This window comes from Dama dama, chromosome 19 (genome assembly GCF_033118175.1).
Source record: "Dama dama isolate Ldn47 chromosome 19, ASM3311817v1, whole genome shotgun sequence".
Lineage (NCBI taxonomy): Eukaryota > Metazoa > Chordata > Mammalia > Artiodactyla > Cervidae > Dama > Dama dama.
Window position 1 is genome coordinate 51,455,235 of NC_083699.1, and position 17,756 is coordinate 51,472,990.

General features: G+C 54.3%; 1 protein-coding gene across 1 annotated transcript in view; it reads left to right on the forward strand.

Annotated features, from left to right (window-relative positions):
- The window catches only part of SEMA5B (semaphorin 5B), a 42,938-nt gene that overhangs the window by 23,873 nt on the left and 1,309 nt on the right, over positions 1-17,756 (forward strand). The window contains exons 5-21 of the mRNA XM_061167938.1: positions 1,667-1,729; positions 2,076-2,174; positions 2,595-2,808; positions 3,461-3,746; positions 6,041-6,176; positions 7,347-7,554; positions 7,675-7,882; positions 12,997-13,114; positions 13,262-13,443; positions 14,479-14,622; positions 14,821-14,968; positions 15,108-15,333; positions 15,660-15,878; positions 16,313-16,483; positions 16,586-16,735; positions 17,069-17,113; positions 17,545-17,750. Coding sequence (XP_061023921.1) covers positions 1,667-1,729; positions 2,076-2,174; positions 2,595-2,808; positions 3,461-3,746; positions 6,041-6,176; positions 7,347-7,554; positions 7,675-7,882; positions 12,997-13,114; positions 13,262-13,443; positions 14,479-14,622; positions 14,821-14,968; positions 15,108-15,333; positions 15,660-15,878; positions 16,313-16,483; positions 16,586-16,735; positions 17,069-17,113; positions 17,545-17,750 — 2,823 coding nt within the window. The remainder of the gene's footprint in view (positions 1-1,666; positions 1,730-2,075; positions 2,175-2,594; positions 2,809-3,460; positions 3,747-6,040; positions 6,177-7,346; positions 7,555-7,674; positions 7,883-12,996; positions 13,115-13,261; positions 13,444-14,478; positions 14,623-14,820; positions 14,969-15,107; positions 15,334-15,659; positions 15,879-16,312; positions 16,484-16,585; positions 16,736-17,068; positions 17,114-17,544; positions 17,751-17,756) is intronic.

Consider the following 17,756-nt stretch of genomic DNA (forward strand, 5'->3'; position numbering starts at 1 on the left):
CCAGTCTGGTCATCGGTCTGATGGGACCACAACCAAACTTGCCACCCAGCTCCCAAATCTGGGGTCTGCCGAAGTCAGCTCTCCCTCTGCCCAGGGGCACTGGGGCTGCAACTTTGGACAGCAGAGAACAGCTCTGCCACTCTAGCTCCTGCCACCCCTTCCCCTCCCACATCCTCAGTTCAGTTCTGTTCAGTTGCTCGGTCGTGTCCGACTCTTTGCAACCCCATGAATCACAGCACGCCAGGCTTCCCTGTCCATCACCAACTCCCGGAGTGGAGTTTACTCAAATTCATGTCCATCGAGTCGGTGATACCATCCAGCCATCTCATCCTCTGTCGTCCCCTTCTCCTCCTGCCCCCAGTCCCTCCCAGCATCAGGGTCTTTTCCAATGAGTCAACTCTTTGCATGAGGTGGCCAAAGTATTGAAGTTTCAGCTTCAGCATCAGTCCTTCCAATGAACACCCAGGACTGATCTCCTTTAGAATGGACTGGTTGGATATCCCTGCAGTCCAAGGGACTCTTGAGAGTCTTCTCCAACACCACAGTTCAAAAGCATCAATTTTTCAGCGCTCAGCTTTCTTCACAGTCGCACATCTTAGGCCCTAGGAATTCAGTAGACAGTGACCGCAAGCCTAGAAGGCTTCTGTTAGAAATTAAAAGCAGGTGGGTTTTTTTTTTTTTTTTTTCTTTTTGCTCGTTTGGATGGAGGAGCTGCTTGCTCAGGGCTCCCTCTCCCAGTACAGGTAGGCAGTTCACATTTATACATGTGACCCAGAAATATGTAATGGACCATACTCCGGGGCTGACATTGCCTGGATGTGAAGGGTGTCTTTCCTCCCCAGTTGCTCTTCGGTGGCTGGGAGGGGTCTCAGGATGTACAGGCAGAGTAGATGCAGGGGAAGGAGGCTTCCTGGGTGGGGACAGCTCTGTTGTCATGCCAAGGGCACTTAAGAACACCAAATGTCCTCTGGGTCCCCGAAGTGAAGCTGTGTCCCCCAAACATCATTCCACAATAGAGCATGAGTGATGCTACAGGGAAACAAGGAAGCTGCCTGCACAGAGGAGGACCGAGGGTAGCAAGTAAAAAAGGGAAAGTCCTGGGTCCTTGAGACAGTGGGATAAAGAGGAAAAAAGCACACATAGCTTTTGAACCAGGAATGGGGGTTCCAGTCTCTGTCTCCCACATCCCAGCAGCAAGTCATAGAGGCAGGGTTGCAGTTGGCAGGTCTAGCCTTTCCACCCTCTCTGCCTCCCATTCATTTAAGGAACGTCTGGCACACAACTGAGGCATGTTTCCTATCTCCTACTCAGGGCCTGGGGTGGGACTGAGGGTCCTCCTTGGCCACTCACATCTCCCCAGCTGACCTGGGGGAGGAAGGGCAGGGGAGGCCCCAGCCCAGAGCCACATGGGGACGATGGGGGATGAAGGGGTTGTTACTCCAGGCATCCTCAACCCGAGCAGGTGTGGAAGGTGTTGGGCTGAGAGGATGTCTCTGGGTAAGGAGGTCTGGCAGCCCTGCTGGGCCCGCAAAGATGTTGTGAGAGGAACCTTACCCTGCAGGCCGTGGCTGGCTGTCTCCCAGCGCTCTGTCTTCTCCAGCCGGGCCACTGCCTGCCCTGGCTGTGAGTGACACAGCCGTGTGATGTCTGTGTGCTCCTCCCACAGGCCACAGAGTGGGCCTCCAACGAGGACACGCGCCGCTCCTGCCAAAGCAAAGGGAAGACCGAGGTAGGTGCCTTGGTAGGCAGGGGCCTGACTTGGAGCTGGCGGGAGGCCCACGGTGCTGGGGACAGAGGGCCGCTGTGTGGGAGGCCCAGCCTGGAGGAGCCAGGGGCTCCTGGTGAAGTCAAGAAGGCAGCCTGAGCGTCTGAGTGGGCAGGGAGGCAGAGAGCTAGCCTGGGAGGGTGGGGTGGGGGAGGGCGACAGTCACAGATGCTACCCCAACTTTGGAGTGGGGTGCATCTGGGGCAGAGCAATGCTATCGAATATTTGTGGCACAGTGGAGTGAGGGAGAGACACCTGGCTCCACAGTTGGAGAGCTTGTCCCTCTATTGCTTCTCCTTTCCTGCTTCAGGAGGAATGTCAGAACTACGTGCGAGTCCTGATTGTCACTGGCCGGAAAGTGTTCATGTGTGGGACCAATGCCTTTTCTCCAGTGTGCTCCAGCAGACAGGTTGGGGCTGCATGGGGTCGGGCAGACAGAGGTTCTCTCACTCAGGCACACAGCCTCAGGACGGAGCTGCCAGTTCAGCACGTAAACCAAAACAAAAAGGATGCCCAATTAGATTCACATTTCAAGTTAAAAACAGACATTATTTTAGTAGAAGTATATCCCACGCAAGATTTGGGATATACTTATGCTAAAAATTATTCATTGTTCATCAAAATTCAACCTCACCTTGGGGGGTCCTAACTCTGGGAACAGCCTCTGCCCTCCATGATGACTGCTCCCTCAGAGGGGGGCGATGAGAAGGAGGTGGAGGGAAGGAGGGGTCCAGAGACACCAGGGACCCAGGAGAAAGCAAAACTCCGGGGAAAGAACAGACAGCCCCAGGGCCTCAGGAAAATAGCCCCATCTCCCCATTGTCCCCAGGTGGGGAACCTCAGCCGGACGGTGGAGAAGATCAATGGTGTGGCCCGCTGCCCCTATGACCCGCGCCACAACTCCACGGCCGTCATCTCCTCCCAGGGGGAGCTCTATGCTGCCACGGTCATTGACTTCTCAGGTCGGGACCCGGCTATCTATCGCAGCCTGGGCAGCCGGCCACCACTTCGCACTGCCCAGTATAACTCCAAGTGGCTTAATGGTAAGGAGACCCAGCCCTAAGGCTCCCCTGGTTCTAACCCAGCCAGCCCACCTTGACCCCCATCAGTTTCCTTCCTGCCCAACCAGAGTGGGACAGACCCTTGCCCAAGGACCACAGCAAGTCAGAGATGGACTCTGGATGAAATCACTGATGTCCTGAGGACCCAGAGCAGATGGGGGGCAGACTATGAAGGGAGAGAGTTAGGAATTGATGAGGAGGAAAGGTTACAGGAAAGAAGAGATTGGGGGATGGTATTAGGAGTTTCTTGCCCTTTGGAGTTGAATCCCTGATTCTCCACTAATGAGCTATGTGACCTTGAGCAAATACTTGACTTCTCTTGAGCAAATACTTGAGACCACAATGATCTCATCTGTAATATGGGGACAATCATAGTATGTACCTCATAGCTTGTTAAGAGGATCCAGTGGGCTAATCCATATAAAGTACTTATAGTGGTGTCTGGTGCACAAGTGAGTGCTCAGTCATACATGTTAACTATCATTGTAACTGCAGGGTTAGCACCCCCAGGTCACCAAGCTGGCAGGGGGTGTAGGATGCCCATCTAAGGAAATGGAAGTGGTCTAGTGCTCCCAACTCTGTCTTCTTCCTCCCTCGTGGCCTGACCCACCTCTTGTTCCTCTTCTGTCCCCAGAGCCAAACTTTGTTGCAGCCTATGATATCGGACTATTTGCGTACTTCTTCCTGCGGGAGAACGCGGTGGAGCACGACTGTGGACGCACCGTATACTCTCGTGTGGCCCGCGTGTGCAAGAACGATGTGGGGGGCCGCTTCCTGCTGGAGGACACTTGGACCACGTTCATGAAGGCCCGGCTCAACTGCTCCCGCCCGGGCGAGGTCCCCTTCTACTACAACGAGCTGCAGAGTGCCTTCCACCTGCCCGAGCAGGACCTCATCTACGGGGTCTTCACCACCAACGTGTGAGTCCCTGCCTTCCCCCCCTACCCTCCCCTGGATGTCAGGGACCGCCTCTGACCTGCCTTCACAGCCTGATGGCCTTGGGCAAGTCCCTGTTCTCAATTCTCTTTCTGTAAAATGGGGATGGCCGTGCCTTCTGCCCTGGGTCCTTTGAGGATTTTGTGGCTTGCTGCCTCTAGAGAGGTGAGCACTTGTTCTGGGTTGCTGTGATGGGCAGGCCTAGGCCAGATGTGAGGAAAATAAAAGGAGCTGGATTGTGACTCCATGAAAGACCTTGCTGGGGATGAAAGTACAGCAGGCTGCCTTTGATGAGGGGGTGACAGCCCTGGGAGGGTCCTCCAGATGCCCACAGGAGACGCTCAGAGATTCCACCCTTCCAACTTCAGGACTCCAGGATCCCAGTAAACCTAACCAGCAGAGTCTTGTCACAATCCTGACTGCCCTGGAAAACACAGGCTGGGAATTAGAAGGGTAACCCCCACTGAGATCATGAGTCTGTCCTCCACTACCTCCTTCTGTGTACAGGCTGATCCATTCAGGTGACTTTTGTACAGAGAATGCTGAATGGGCAGCAAAGACCAAGAAATGAATTTGCTGTCCAGCATGCTGAGGGGAGTTCTCAGTAAGGACATCAGAAACATAGGAAGCAGAGAGTGGTGTTTGCTTACCTAGGGCCCAGCTAGCAGCACTGGATGAGAGCCAGATTAGCCACAGAATGGATGGTCTAGGGGATGGACAGGGGGAGGGGAAAGCAGGGAAGCTGGAGCAGAGAAGCCATCCAAGCTAGGGGACAGACATGCGACACAGCCATGTGCTGTGAGCTGGGAGCTGACAGCTGGGACTTAGTGACCAGTCCACTGTCAGCCGTAGAAGGTAGGCAGCTGTGAGCAAAGGGCAGGAGTCACTGGAAAGGCATGAAGGGAAAATAGCAATGTTAGTATAAACTGCAAATTGTTTATGTATTGTGTGCCTTCTTCATGTCCCCGGTTCTTATCAAATGGAGGTGAGAGTGGGAGACACACCAGTGAGCAAGAGCAGACCTGACTCTGCCCATAAGGAGCTTACATTCTCGAGGGTCATTATTAAATGCCCAGTTTTAACTGCAAGAAAATCTACAGAGGGAAAGGGCAGTGTGCAGAGAAGCTATGATCACTATGGAGGGGTGATGATCAGGGAAGGCTTCCTGTAGGAAGTGATATCTACAGGATGACTGGGAATTAACTAAGGGACAGGAGCATTCCAGCCTGAGGGAACAATATGCACAAACTTTGGAGGTGGGAAAAATTGCTTGAGGACCTAAGAGGAGACCTGTGTAGCAGGAACGTGGTGGGTGAGGAGGAGAAAGACATGAGAGTTGGCTGAAGGGCAGGCATAGGAGGATTATAGACGGGAGGGCCTTTTAAGGAATTTGATCTTTATCCTAAGGGTAAGGAGAAGTCATTGGAGGGTTTGAAGCAGGACAAAGGCTAGCTCAGATGTGCATTTGGCAAGTCACTCTAGTTGCTGCATGCAGGATGGATTAGAGGAAACTGGACACGCTGCAGGGACAGTGTGGTGTCCTGAAAGAGAGTGGGGACTGCGACCAGGCAGAGGGGGAGTGAGAGGCACATATTTGGGAGAGGGACTAAGTGCAGAGAACAACCTGGTAACATTTGGTGTACTGGTAGCCTCTCTCCAAACTGTCCATCCACATCAGACTCAGAGAAACATTTGTTTCCATGACTGAAAGGGATCTGAGAGGTCGTCTGGCTGCAGGTGTTGAGCTGCAGCATAGAACATTGGTTTGGTAACCAGGTTGTTGTTGGTTTATTTTTTTTAATAAAATAATAGAACAGAATTGACTGGAAAAAAATATCACAGTATAATGTATTTAGTGATACATTGTTTCATGAAAATGCATTGCAAATGTGTATGTCTATAGTATGTGTGTGTCATACTGAGTTGTCATATAAAATGTATTTCTTAACGGTGGACCATGAACTAAAATGTTCGAAAGCTATTGACTTTATTTGCCCTCCCACTGAATAAAGGAAGGGGATGAGAAGCACAGAAGGATCCACCAGTTTTTCTCATCCATGGGTCCTTCTTTCCTGGACCAGAGTGTAAGGACCAGAATGTAAGGACCATGTCTCCTCCTTCTGTGAGATCCCCGTGATACAGAAGGCCCCAGACTCATCATAGGTGCTTAGTAAACCTTGGAGCTGTGCCACACTGACTTGACAGCTGGAGGTTGGATTTAGGGGAGGGTGCCAAGGCCTCCAGAGAAGGCAGCATCCCGCCATCTCTTGCCTTTCAGAAACAGCATCGCTGCGTCTGCTGTCTGCGTCTTCAATCTCACTGCCATCTCTCAGGCTTTCAGTGGCCCGTTTCGCTACCAGGAGAACCCCAGGGCCGCCTGGCTCCCCATCGCCAACCCCATCCCCAATTTCCAGGTACAGCTTCTCCTCCCCTTTCCCTCCCATCACATACCACCCTCCCCCAGACTATCAGCCACAAGCTGATGCCCAGCTACTTAGTGTAACCGCCAAATGTGTTCCTGCTGGTCTGTGCCCATCTGTGGGGTCTGCAGGGGCTCCCTAAGAAGGTGGTAACCTCAAGACTGTGGAGCAAGAAAGGAAGAGTGGATGGGATGCAGAGCAAGGGGGCCTGCTCTGAGCCATCTCTAAGTGTGACCCATCACCTCCTGAGAGGGAGGGAGGTTGGACCTCAGCTCTCCTCAGTATAGGGGACTGGGGGTGGGGGGCACACTCACAAGCTGTCTGGCCAGGAGTTTGCTCTCAGTCTACCCAGCATGGGTAGTGATGCCCAGAAGGTCTCTGAGTACCAGGACTGGTCAGAGCCTAGACATGGTGTTATGAGCATCCCCAGTATGTGACGAAGAAGCAGGAAGAGCCACAGGACAAAGAAAAATACAGATGGTTGACTTTCACATCCATCCAACTTCCTGTCCAGGGGACAGAACGGAGCGGGGAAAGACCTCAGGCTTTCCGGTCATACAGTCCTGGCCCAGATCTAGCCCCCTCTCTGTGTGACCTTGGGCAAGTCACTCAACCTCCTTGAGTCCTTTACCCTGATCTGGCACATCGGGATAATACCACCAGCCTCATAGATGCGCTGGAGGGTTGACATGCACCTGACCGGGGTCCATAGAATGATACGCACCTGACATGCTCAGTAAATGACAGTTGCCTTCCAGCTTTGGTTTAGAAGGCAAGAACCTTGAGATGAGAGGGACATGGGAGAGGGAAGGCAGGGCTTGGCCCTACGTGGGGGAGGGGCACCGACAACGATAGCATGAAATAACAGGACACTTGTTATCCACACTCGTAAGATCACCTTTTGGATAATCAAGCCCCGTTTTCATCTCCCTCCCCTCTCCACCCCTGGTAGGTCCCTCTTACCCCATTTTCCCAGCTTCACTGTCCCTTAGTTCCCAAAGATGAGGTATCTTCCTGGAAGAGGGTGCAGGGCCCTTAGCGGGGATGTTGGGGGTGGGGAGCAGGGATTGGAGAATCAGAGACGGGGCAGTGGGGAAGAAGGAGGGGACCCGGGATCATGGCAGCCCGACGGCTGGGCACGCGTGACCCGGCTCCCCGCCGCAGTGCGGCACCCTGCCGGAGGTGGGCCCCAACGAGAACCTGACGGAGCGCAGCCTGCAGGACGCACAGCGCCTGTTCCTGATGAGCGAGGCCGTGCAGCCGGTGACACCCGAGCCTTGCGTCACCCAAGACAGCGTGCGCTTCTCACACCTCGTGGTGGACCTCGTGCAGGCCAAGGACACGCTCTACCACGTGCTCTACATCGGCACAGGTGAGGCCGCCCCGCCCCGCCTGCGCTCCGGGTGGGAGGGGCTGGAGGGGTGGGCGACTGGGCTGCGAGGTTCCGGGGCCACCCTGAGGTTCAAGGCCACCCCTGATCTGGCCCCTCCAGAGTCGGGCACCATCCTGAAGGCGTTGTCCACGACGAGCCGCAGCCTCCGCGGTTGCTACCTGGAGGAGCTGCACGTGCTGCCCCCTGGGCGCCGGGAGCCACTGCGCAGCCTGCGCATTGTGCACAGCGCCCGCGCGCTCTTCGTGGGGCTGAGCGACGGCGTGCTGCGAGTCCCGCTGGAGAGGTGCGCCGCCTACCGCAGCCAGGGGTGAGTGGGCGCCGCGCCACAGCGGGCGGGCTGGCGGGCCGGATTCCCAACGCCGGTCTCTGGGAACTGGGAACTGGAGATCCAACAGATGGAGCTTCGGAGTCAAGGTCGCCCTGGGGTGGCATCCTGGCGCAGTCACGGATTGTGTGCCTTTGGACAAGTCACTTAACTTCTCTGAGCCGTGGTTTCCTCCTCATAAATCTCTGCAGGGTTTTTGTGAAGGATGGTTGGGATAATCTGCCCAAACCACGTGTCACTCTCCCTAGGGGAAGGATGTGTTGAGCATAAGGTGGCCCTGTTGTCAAGCCCACAGTGAGGGCCTGGCAGCATCTCCAGCCGATTTAGTCTCAGTCCCTTCAGTTCAGAGAGGGGCCTTTATCTTTGAAACCACAGCGCTTATTACCCAGATGCGAGGGCAGATGGGAGGCTATGCTCCTCAAGCTTGCTCCTGTAACTTCCCCACTTAGAAGAGGCAGAGAGATCTGGTGTGGATGGGCTGGAGGTGAGGAGCCACCTGCAGACCGGACATTCCAGCTGCTTCCGCCATCAGTTCTGCAAACCTTAGCTTCTAGTGGTTCCACAAATTTGACAACAATGACACTGGCATTTAAGGGGGAAACAAAACCTGTCCCAAAGCCAAACGCAGATGTATCTCAGACTCCTAACCACTGGAGGCTACCCTGAGCTGCACCCCTCCCCCCCATTATGGAGATAATAAAAAATTGCCTGCAGCTGGCATAGCCAAGGCCCCATGGGCTCCTGTGGCCTTTGCAACACAGGGACCTTCTGGCTGTGCCCATCTGTTCTCAAGATTTGGGAGACAAATGGCATGCCTGCTGCCAGTGGTTGTTTTCCAGTCCCGGTGGAGGATGCTAGGATCTGAGGATGGGCCTGGAGGGCTGGGGAGGAGGCTGGAAGGTCATGGGTTCACAGTGGGTGGGGCTGGGGGTGGGGCTGGGGGTGGGCTGGGAGTGGAAGGCAGTGGCAAACACCCAAACTTCCCTCAGCCCTAATGCAGGGCTCCATCAGCAAAGCATCAAACATGCTAAGCCCTCCCACGCTCAGAGCTCTTTGTGGGCTGTCGGTGTGAGAAGAGGGAGGCCAGATGAAACAGGCCTGGACCACTCTCCTTTCTCTCAGGGCTCTGGTTGGGGAGAGGAGCCTTGATGTTAATCTGACTGATGTGTGGGCAGAGACTGGGGTATAATGCAAGGGGCTTGAGTGGTGGAATTGGATACACCTGGGGTTCCATCGTCAGCTATACCAGCTGTATGATCTTGAGCAAGTTACTGAACCTTTTGAACTTTGGCTTTCTCAGTAGGAAAATAGGGGGAAATTGTGATGAAGCAATTTAATTTTCCACTCCAGTATTCTTGCCTGGAGACTCCCATGTAAAGAGGAGTCTGACGAGATACAGTCCATTGGGTCGCGAAGATTTAGACATGACTGAAGCAACTAACACACACTGAGATATCAGGGGATAGGACTTGAATGCATGAATTTGGGGAGATACATTTTAGGCCATAACAGCTGAACAGATAATCTTCAGACATACAGTTTTCCCGCCTCTAACATATATAAAATAACAGCTCCAGGAGGTATGGAGAATCAGTTGGATAAAGTATGTAAGAGTATATTGTCCGGAGTTCAAGCACCAAACACACCTCCTGCAGGATAACTATTCCTGCAGGTCAAGGACCCATCTTATGTCCATAAGGTTGCAAAGAGTCAGACACGACTGAAGTGACTTAACACGCATGCAATTTAATTTTGGCAAACAAACTGTAAGGATTGGGAATAATGCTCATGAAGTACCTAGTCCAGCAAGTGAGTCATCATTGTTAACTAGTGTCCTAGTTCTTTTTTTTATCTCTGCAAATGCATTTAGGGGCCATCAGCCTCCTGGGCTCTCTGGAGTCTCAGGATCTGTGACATTGAATACAGACAGCACTGCTTGGCAATGAATCGTGGTGTTTCCCTCATATCTTGTCTTCTTCTTTAACTCTTGTGTCATTATAAAACTTTTCACATGTACCCTGTTCTTTAAGGGGATGTAAATCCTTGAAGGTAACCCCAGTGTGCCAGTATTTTCTATACTCCACTAGGGGGGCCACACCCAGCCCCAGGCACAAAGTGGCCTTCCACACATGCCTGATCCTGAATTTGACTGATTGTTTGGCCTTGAGAGGAGGTTGGTGCAGGAGAGGAGTGGGACTGGAAAGTGAATTGAGGCCAGCTAAGAATGCCAAGGGAGGATTTTGACTTGAATTCTGTGACTAGGGGCACTGAAGTGGTCTTTGAGCAGGGGAGTAGAGTGATGGGCAGTGTGAATAGGTGTTTTACAAAGATCAAGCAGACAGTGGCGAGTAGCATTGTCGCAGGGCAGATGGTTGGCCAGTGCGAGCTGCTGTGGCTCTGGGCCAGATATGATGTAATGGGGTCTGCAGTAGAATGAAAGGAAGGATGATGCCAGTTGTCTCCCCACACACGTGGTGCTGCAGACAGGGGACAGGGAGGTCACGGAGCATGGCCGGGTGGAACAGAAAGATAGAGGTCAGTTCAGAATCTAATAGTTTTGGTTTCTTGAGTTTGGGATAAGAGGCCTTGATGTGTACAGTAGAAACCCTATTGTAACAGTGTAGGTGGATCTAAAATGTGAGGTCTCATTAATGCGAAGTTAACAGAATGAACAGAGTAAGCCCATGCCGCCAGCAGGCTGTGAACTCCGGGAGTCTGGGAGCCACCTGCCCATCACACTATATCAGAATGTGTGCTGTAGTGAGGCAGCTTGTCACAGGGTTTTACTGTGTTCCACAATAGACATTTCTTGCCTTTTTCCTCATTTCTTCCAAAGCTGGCAAGAAGCTGAGGATAGGTAAGCAGAGGCCCCTTTAGGCCCCCTCCTCTGCCCAGAATCCAGGGGCTTGTCTCTAGACCCCTCCTTTCACTCAGGCAAACTTCAGCCCCATGGGGCATGACCAGGACACTGAGTTGACCACGGAGAGACCAAGGCTCACAGGAGAAGGAGCGGAGGGAATGAATGCTGACTAGCTCTACAAAGCAGTGTTTTATGCCTGAAGAACCGCCCCCTTCCTCCTTCATGCCACCCTGGAGTGAGGGGCCTGTCTTGCCAGCTTATCCCAACCTCCCTCCCTGGCAGAGGGTCTGGGCTCCCTCCACTGCCATCTTAAGTAATGACCACTTGCTCCCAAGCTCCACCATGGACAGCTCCTATTGTGGAACTATGGCTACACGGTGCTGGAATCAGCCTCCTTGTAAATTCCACCATCCATCTTTGTCCTGCTTCTGAGCCCGGGGAATGAACCTGTTCCCTTTTGTAATGACTGCTTGAGACACTCTTCTTTATAAGGTCTTCATATAACTTCTTTTCTCTCTGGAGCCTGATAACGGCCTACTGAACTCACTGAAAATAAAGAAATCCCCTGACAGGTGATTTTCCCTGAAGCTTCAAGAGAAAAGGAAGATTCTATCCTAGAGGCATGAAAAGGGGCAGTGCCTTGACTCCTTTGTGTATCCCTTCAGTGCTAGGCAGCCTTGGCCCCTTTGGCCAATGGAAAATCCCTCTGCAGACTCAGGTCATGGCGTGGGCTCCCCCACCCTCTTTGTCATGCAGCACCTCCTTTACCCCAAGCCTCTTCTGCTTTCTAACCTCCGATTTCTGCCCCACTCTCACTGCGCTCCTAGATTGTCTGCAGCAGGCCCACTGCTGTGGAGCAGCCAGGCCTTGTCAGAGGGAGTGGAAGTTGGGGCAAGAAAGGCAGAAGGGACCCAGGGTATCCCCTGAGATTGGTGGTGGGCTCTCTGGGTATTGGAGGGAACTTCCTTCAGGCTTCAGAAGCTGAGATTGTGTATACTTAGCAATGGATAGCACATCCTGATTCCCTAATTCCCATATTCTTTCCCCCCCTCCTTGAAGTCTTATTGATAGAGATACAATTTTTTGTTGTTAAAAACTATAGAAGATACAATGACTAAGTCAAAAGGAGAAAGGAAAGACAGGAGTCTAGGATATGAGAAGTGGGGGCTTTGAGGCGTGCATTGGTGTGTGAACCATTCCTCTCCTGGCTCACTGCAGATCGACCAGATCGGCCTGCCTGGGAAGGGGGACCTGGGATGTGACCCCTGGCCCATCCCAGTTTGAGCTTATTCTTATGATGTTAATGCACTGGACTCTGGGCCCTGCCACTGAGCAGCACAAGCATGTGGATGTCCAGGTGACCCTAGATTATGTCCCCTGCATCTGTGCTTTAAAGCATGGGCCCATGTTTACACGGTGTGTGAAGTCAGATACAGCCTCCAGCTGGGAGGTGGAAGTGTAAGTGGAAGAGTGTGGTGGTGGTGGTGGTGGGGGGTGCCTAGATTCTAACCCCAGCTCGGTCATGTAAGATTTGTGTGATCTTCGGGAAATACCTCTTCCCTTCTCTGTGATTGTTTCTTCCTTTGTTTAACAAAAAAGTTGTATTACGGATGCCAGCGATTCCCAACCTGGCTCCCACTAGAATCATCCACAAGCTTTTAAACCCCCTAACTCCACCCAGAGATTCTTTGTCTGGGATGGGCCCAAGTATCAGTACTTTTCAAAAAGCTCCTTTAGTGATTCTGATGTGCAGCCAAGGTTGAGAACCACTGATTCAGATCATCTGTAAGGTCCTTTCCATCACTATAATCATAGCGTCTGGCAGGGAGGTACTGCCTCTTTGGGTTTCTGCTCACCACATCTTCACCTGTGGCCCTAGATGTGCAGTGTGGAACCCCTGACTCAGGCAAGTACTCAGACTCAGTAGTTTCTTGGTTAAGTGTGTGGGCTCTGGAGGGTAAGAGTGTGAGTCCAGGGTTAGCTCTGGTTTTCCTCCATATAACATGGGGATAATAACAGTACCTTCCTCATTGAGTTGTTGCATTGAGTTAATTCATACTTGTAAAGTGCTTAAAATGATTCCTGGCACACAGTAAGTAGTCAAGCAACTTGGTTACTATTGTGGAAGACACCTGGATGAGAGGGGTGTCCAGAGAAGAGTGTCCAGGCATATTCTTGGGATGCAGATGAGGGTGGGAGTCCAGTGGGCTTGAGGCTCCGGACCTCTGTCTGGCAGGGCCTGCCTGGGGGCACGGGACCCGTACTGCGGCTGGGATGGAAAGCAGCAACGTTGCAGCACTCTCGAGGACAGCTCCAACATGAGCCTCTGGACCCAGAACATCACAGCATGTCCTGTGAGCACCCTTTTGTAGCCCCTACCAGGGACCTCTTCCCCCAAATTCAGGCCAACTCTCCATCAGTGTCCCCAGAGCCCTAGGATCTTGTGACTTCCCTGCCCCTGCCTTGGGTGACAGGATCCTGCTCCCGATGTGTGTCCACAGGTGCGAAATGTGACTCGGGATGGGGGCTTCGGCCCATGGTCACCATGGCAACCATGTGAGCACTTGGATGGGGACAACTCAGGCTCTTGCTTGTGTCGGTCCCGAGCCTGTGACTCCCCTAGACCCCGCTGTGGGGGCCTCGACTGCCTGGGGCCAGCCATTCACATTGCCAACTGCTCCAGGTATGTGAGGATGCAGGGCTTGCCCAGGTATGGGAGGACGTGGTGGCCTTGGAATGGAGTAAGGGGAATAGAGGAAATGCAGCATCATCCCAGCCAGGTATTTGCACTAAGGGACAGAAAATACTTCAGGACTGTGTAGGAGACTGGACTGGTGGCTGACGTCTGAGGCAGGAAACGAGCGCTGGGAGAGTTTCCACACCAGTGGGAGAGAAGTGTCTGCCTGATGGTGCTTTTCATACAAAGAGGAAGTCTGGATAGGCATGGGAGTCACTCCTAGACAATCTATAGCCACAATAAGCCTTGCAGTCCCCAACTGGAAGGACAGCATGGGATGGTGGTGACCACCTAATCACTCTGAGCTTCTCTAAATGGGGGTTACAGTGCCCTCCCTGAAGGTTGTCGGGAGGGTTAAATGAGACTCTCTCTCTCTACATATATATATATATGTAGAGAGAGAGCTACCTAATACCTACTATACACTGCCTACTACCTGGGGACTCCCCAAAGTAATTAAAATAAATAATCCATAATTCCAGACACTCTTAAAATAATTTTATATCCATTTATTAACTTAACCATCACAACACCCTCGTGGAGTAGGATACAATCAGTACCCTTACTTTAAAGATAAGACTATGATGAAACACAGAAGATTTCAATAAATTGCCCAGCCTTAAAAAGCCCGTTAGTTGTAGAACCAAAATTTGTAAGGTCTGCCAGCCAACAAGGCTGAAACAAAGGTTACAGATGGGAAAGGACTTCTTCTCTAGAGAAGATGTCCTTTGTCCCTGCAAGTAGAGGCCATGTCCTATCTCTGTGCTCTAACCATGAGCACAGCCTGATGTATAGAAGAAGGCTTTCAATCTATGTTGGAGTATGTCATTCCTGAGATGGTTTGGTTAGGAGCTATTGTATTTCCCGTGAATGGCACTTCCTGACAACAATACAAAATCCATCTATGCAGATGTTATTAGATCGGAGAAGCTAGGACTCAGAGGGTCATGTCTCTGTCTCTGTCCCCTCCGGCCCCACCAGGAACGGGGCGTGGACACCCTGGTCGTCTTGGGCCCTGTGCAGCACCTCCTGTGGGATCGGATTCCAGGTCCGCCAGCGAAGCTGCAGCAACCCTGCTCCGCGCCACGGGGGCCGCATCTGCGTGGGCAAGAGCCGGGAGGAGCGGTGAGCTAGGGTGTGGCTGGAGGTTTCCGCGACAAGCCAGCCCCGAGGTCCCCGACTTCCTGGGCCCCCCAGAAGGTGGTCTGGATTCTCCGGGTGATCCAGTGGACCCTCGTTTTCCCAGTTTTCCCAAGTCTCACAATCCCAGTGACCTCTCATAAGAAAAGGAGGAGTAACGACTCCTCCCGTTCTGCCCCTCAGGTTCTGTAACGAAAACACGCCTTGCCCGGTGCCCATCTTCTGGGCATCCTGGGGCTCCTGGAGCAAGTGCAGCAGCAACTGTGGGGGCGGCGTGCAGTCGCGCCGCCGGACCTGTGAGAACGGCAACTCCTGCCCGGGCTGCGGCGTGGTGAGGGTCCGGCCGCGGCGGGGGCGGGCGCGGGATGCTGCACCCGCAGCCCAGGGTAGGGCAGACGGGGCGGGGTCGGAGCGCAGGGGCAGGCCAGGGTCTGCACGGCTGTGAGACAGCACCGGATCTCACCCCGAAGGAGTTCAAGACGTGCAACCCCGAGGCCTGCCCCGAAGTGCGGCGCAACACGCCGTGGACGCCGTGGCTGCCGGTGAACGTGACCCAGGGCGGGGCGCGGCAGGAGCAGCGCTTCCGCTTCACTTGCCGCGCGCCGCTGCCAGACCCCCACGGGCTGCAGTTTGGCCGGAGGAGGATGGAAACCCGAACCTGCCCGGCGGACGGCTCTGGAGCCTGCGACACTGATGGTACTGCTCCAGGGCGATGGGGGCGGGGAAAGGTGGAGTGAGAGCTGGGGGTCGCGGGGGCGGGGAAGGGTTGCGGGTCGGGAGAAGGCTTAGGTGGCGCTAGTAGTAAGGAACCCGCCTGCCAATGCAGGACACCTAGAGATGCTGGTTCGATCCCTGGGTCGGGAAGATTCCCTGGAGGAGGGCATGGCAGCCTATTCCCGTATTCTTGTCTGGAGAATCCCATGGACTGCCTGATGGGCTACAGTCCATGAGGTCGGAAAAGAGTCGGAGACGACTGAAGCGACTTAACATTGTGGCTAAACCAGCCCCCTCTATTCCCCCAGCCCTGGTGGAGGAGCTCCTGCGCAGCGGGGGCGCCTCCCCGCTCACGGTGAGCGGGGGCTGGGCTGCTTGGGGCCCATGGTCCTCCTGCTCCCGGGACTGTGAGCTGGGTTTCCGCGTCCGCAAGAGAACATGCACGAACCCCGAGCCCCGCAATGGGGGCCTGCCCTGCGTGGGTGACGCCGCCGAGTATCAGGACTGCAACCCGCACGCTTGTCCAGGTAACCCTCCACCAAGGAATCTTGTCGCCCAGGGAACCCTGCTCTGGGAGACTCCCAGGCCTACCCAGGCCTCAGCTTGAGCGTGGAGACCACGCCTCCCCGCCCACTCTGCACACGGGGCCCCAGAGCAATTTCTTTGGCCCTGTAAATGGACACAGCAGCGACTCCCAGGGACCAGGCATTTCCTCACCCTCCGTGCTGCTGTTTTCTCTTCCCTAATGCGTTAGCCACAGAAGGTGCTTGACTTGACATGGAGTTGGTTTTGGGGTCTTCTTTGCAGCCTGCATTTCCCCTGCCTCCCCTGAGGGCACTCCCTCACAGTGGGCTGTAGGGGTGGGGTGGCCGGGGCAGAGTGACCTAGCCTGGGATGGAGAAGCCTGTCTTGGGCCCTGCCTGCACCCGCAGCCCCTCTTCACACACCCCATGCCCTGCAGTGCGGGGTGCCTGGTCTTGCTGGACCGCTTGGTCCCCATGCTCAGCCTCCTGCGGTGGCGGCCACTACCAACGCACCCGTTCCTGCACCAGCCCCGCGCCTTCCCCCGGCGAGGACATTTGTCTCGGGCTGCACACGGAGGAGGCGCTGTGTTCCACGCAGCCCTGCCCAGGTACTGAGTGCGTCTGGCAGGATCTGGGGAGCAACTGTGGAGCTTGCACATCCCCACTATGAGATCTGAGGGGTTAACTTCATCCCAACCCACAACCCACAGAAGGCTGGTCGCCGTGGTCTGAGTGGAGTGCATGCGCTGAGGACGGAGTACAGAGCCGTGACAGACACTGTGAGGAGCTGGTCCCTGGGCCCAGCGCTTGTGCTGGAAACAGCAGCCAGAGCCGCCCCTGCCCTTACAGCGAGATTCCCGGTGGGTCTTCCAGCCAGCCCCTTCACACCCATCCTCTCTGCTCTGAGTCCCCAACTTCCTTCCCCTTCTGAACTATTCTGGGGATGCAGGATGAAACACCAGAGTGGGACATTCACACACTTCGGGCCTTTGTCCCTCCTCATCTAGTGGATGGGCCAACCCTTCTTAGAGGTGGGGTTCGGGTGGAGACAAAGGGGAATGAAAGTGGCCAGTCCCAGCCCCACAGGTTACTGCTGACTCAGGGGTCCTTCAAGAGAGACACATTGAGCCCTAAGAGGGACCCGTCTCCTCCCCTCCCTGCCTCTGACACCCACTCCGCTTGTCTTCGTGCAGTGATCCTGCCTGCCTCCAGTGTGGATGAGACCACCAGCTGTGGAGGTAAAAGGAACCTGCCCCAGCTCACAATGCTGCATTTCTACCCACCACCACCCCTACAAGGAGGAGGCCCACCTACTCCAAAATCTGGAGTCTACTCGCTCTGGACATGCAGACCTTGTTGAGGTCCTGCACTGCTGTAGACCATATGTAGGGGTGTCCAGGCAGTTCTGCTCTTGTCCCCCAACTAAGAAGTGGTCGTCTAGTCTGTATTCAAGAGATGTCATGCAACTCCACACCACTGGCTGCCTCCTGTGACCCAAGCCACAGGTGGTCCTGTGAGACAGGTCCCTGGTGACAGGCCACTCAGCCTCCTTGTTTCTGATAGCTCTGGCCTCAAAGCCCTTGATGTCTCAGAGCCTCCTCTTGGGAGGCAGTTGGTGGGGGTTCTTCACAGTGGCCCTTTCCTTCCTTCTGGCCTCTTGCTCTCCCAGGGTTCAGCCTCATCCACCTGGTGGCCACAGGTATCTCCTGCTTCCTGGGCTCTGGGCTGCTGACCTTGGCGGTGTACCTGTCCTGCCAGCATTGCCAGCACCAGTCCCAGGAGTCCACGCTCGTCCATCCCGCCACCCCCAACCACCTGCACTACAAGGGTGGGGGCACCCCCAAGAATGAGAAGTACACACCCATGGAATTCAAGGTGGGA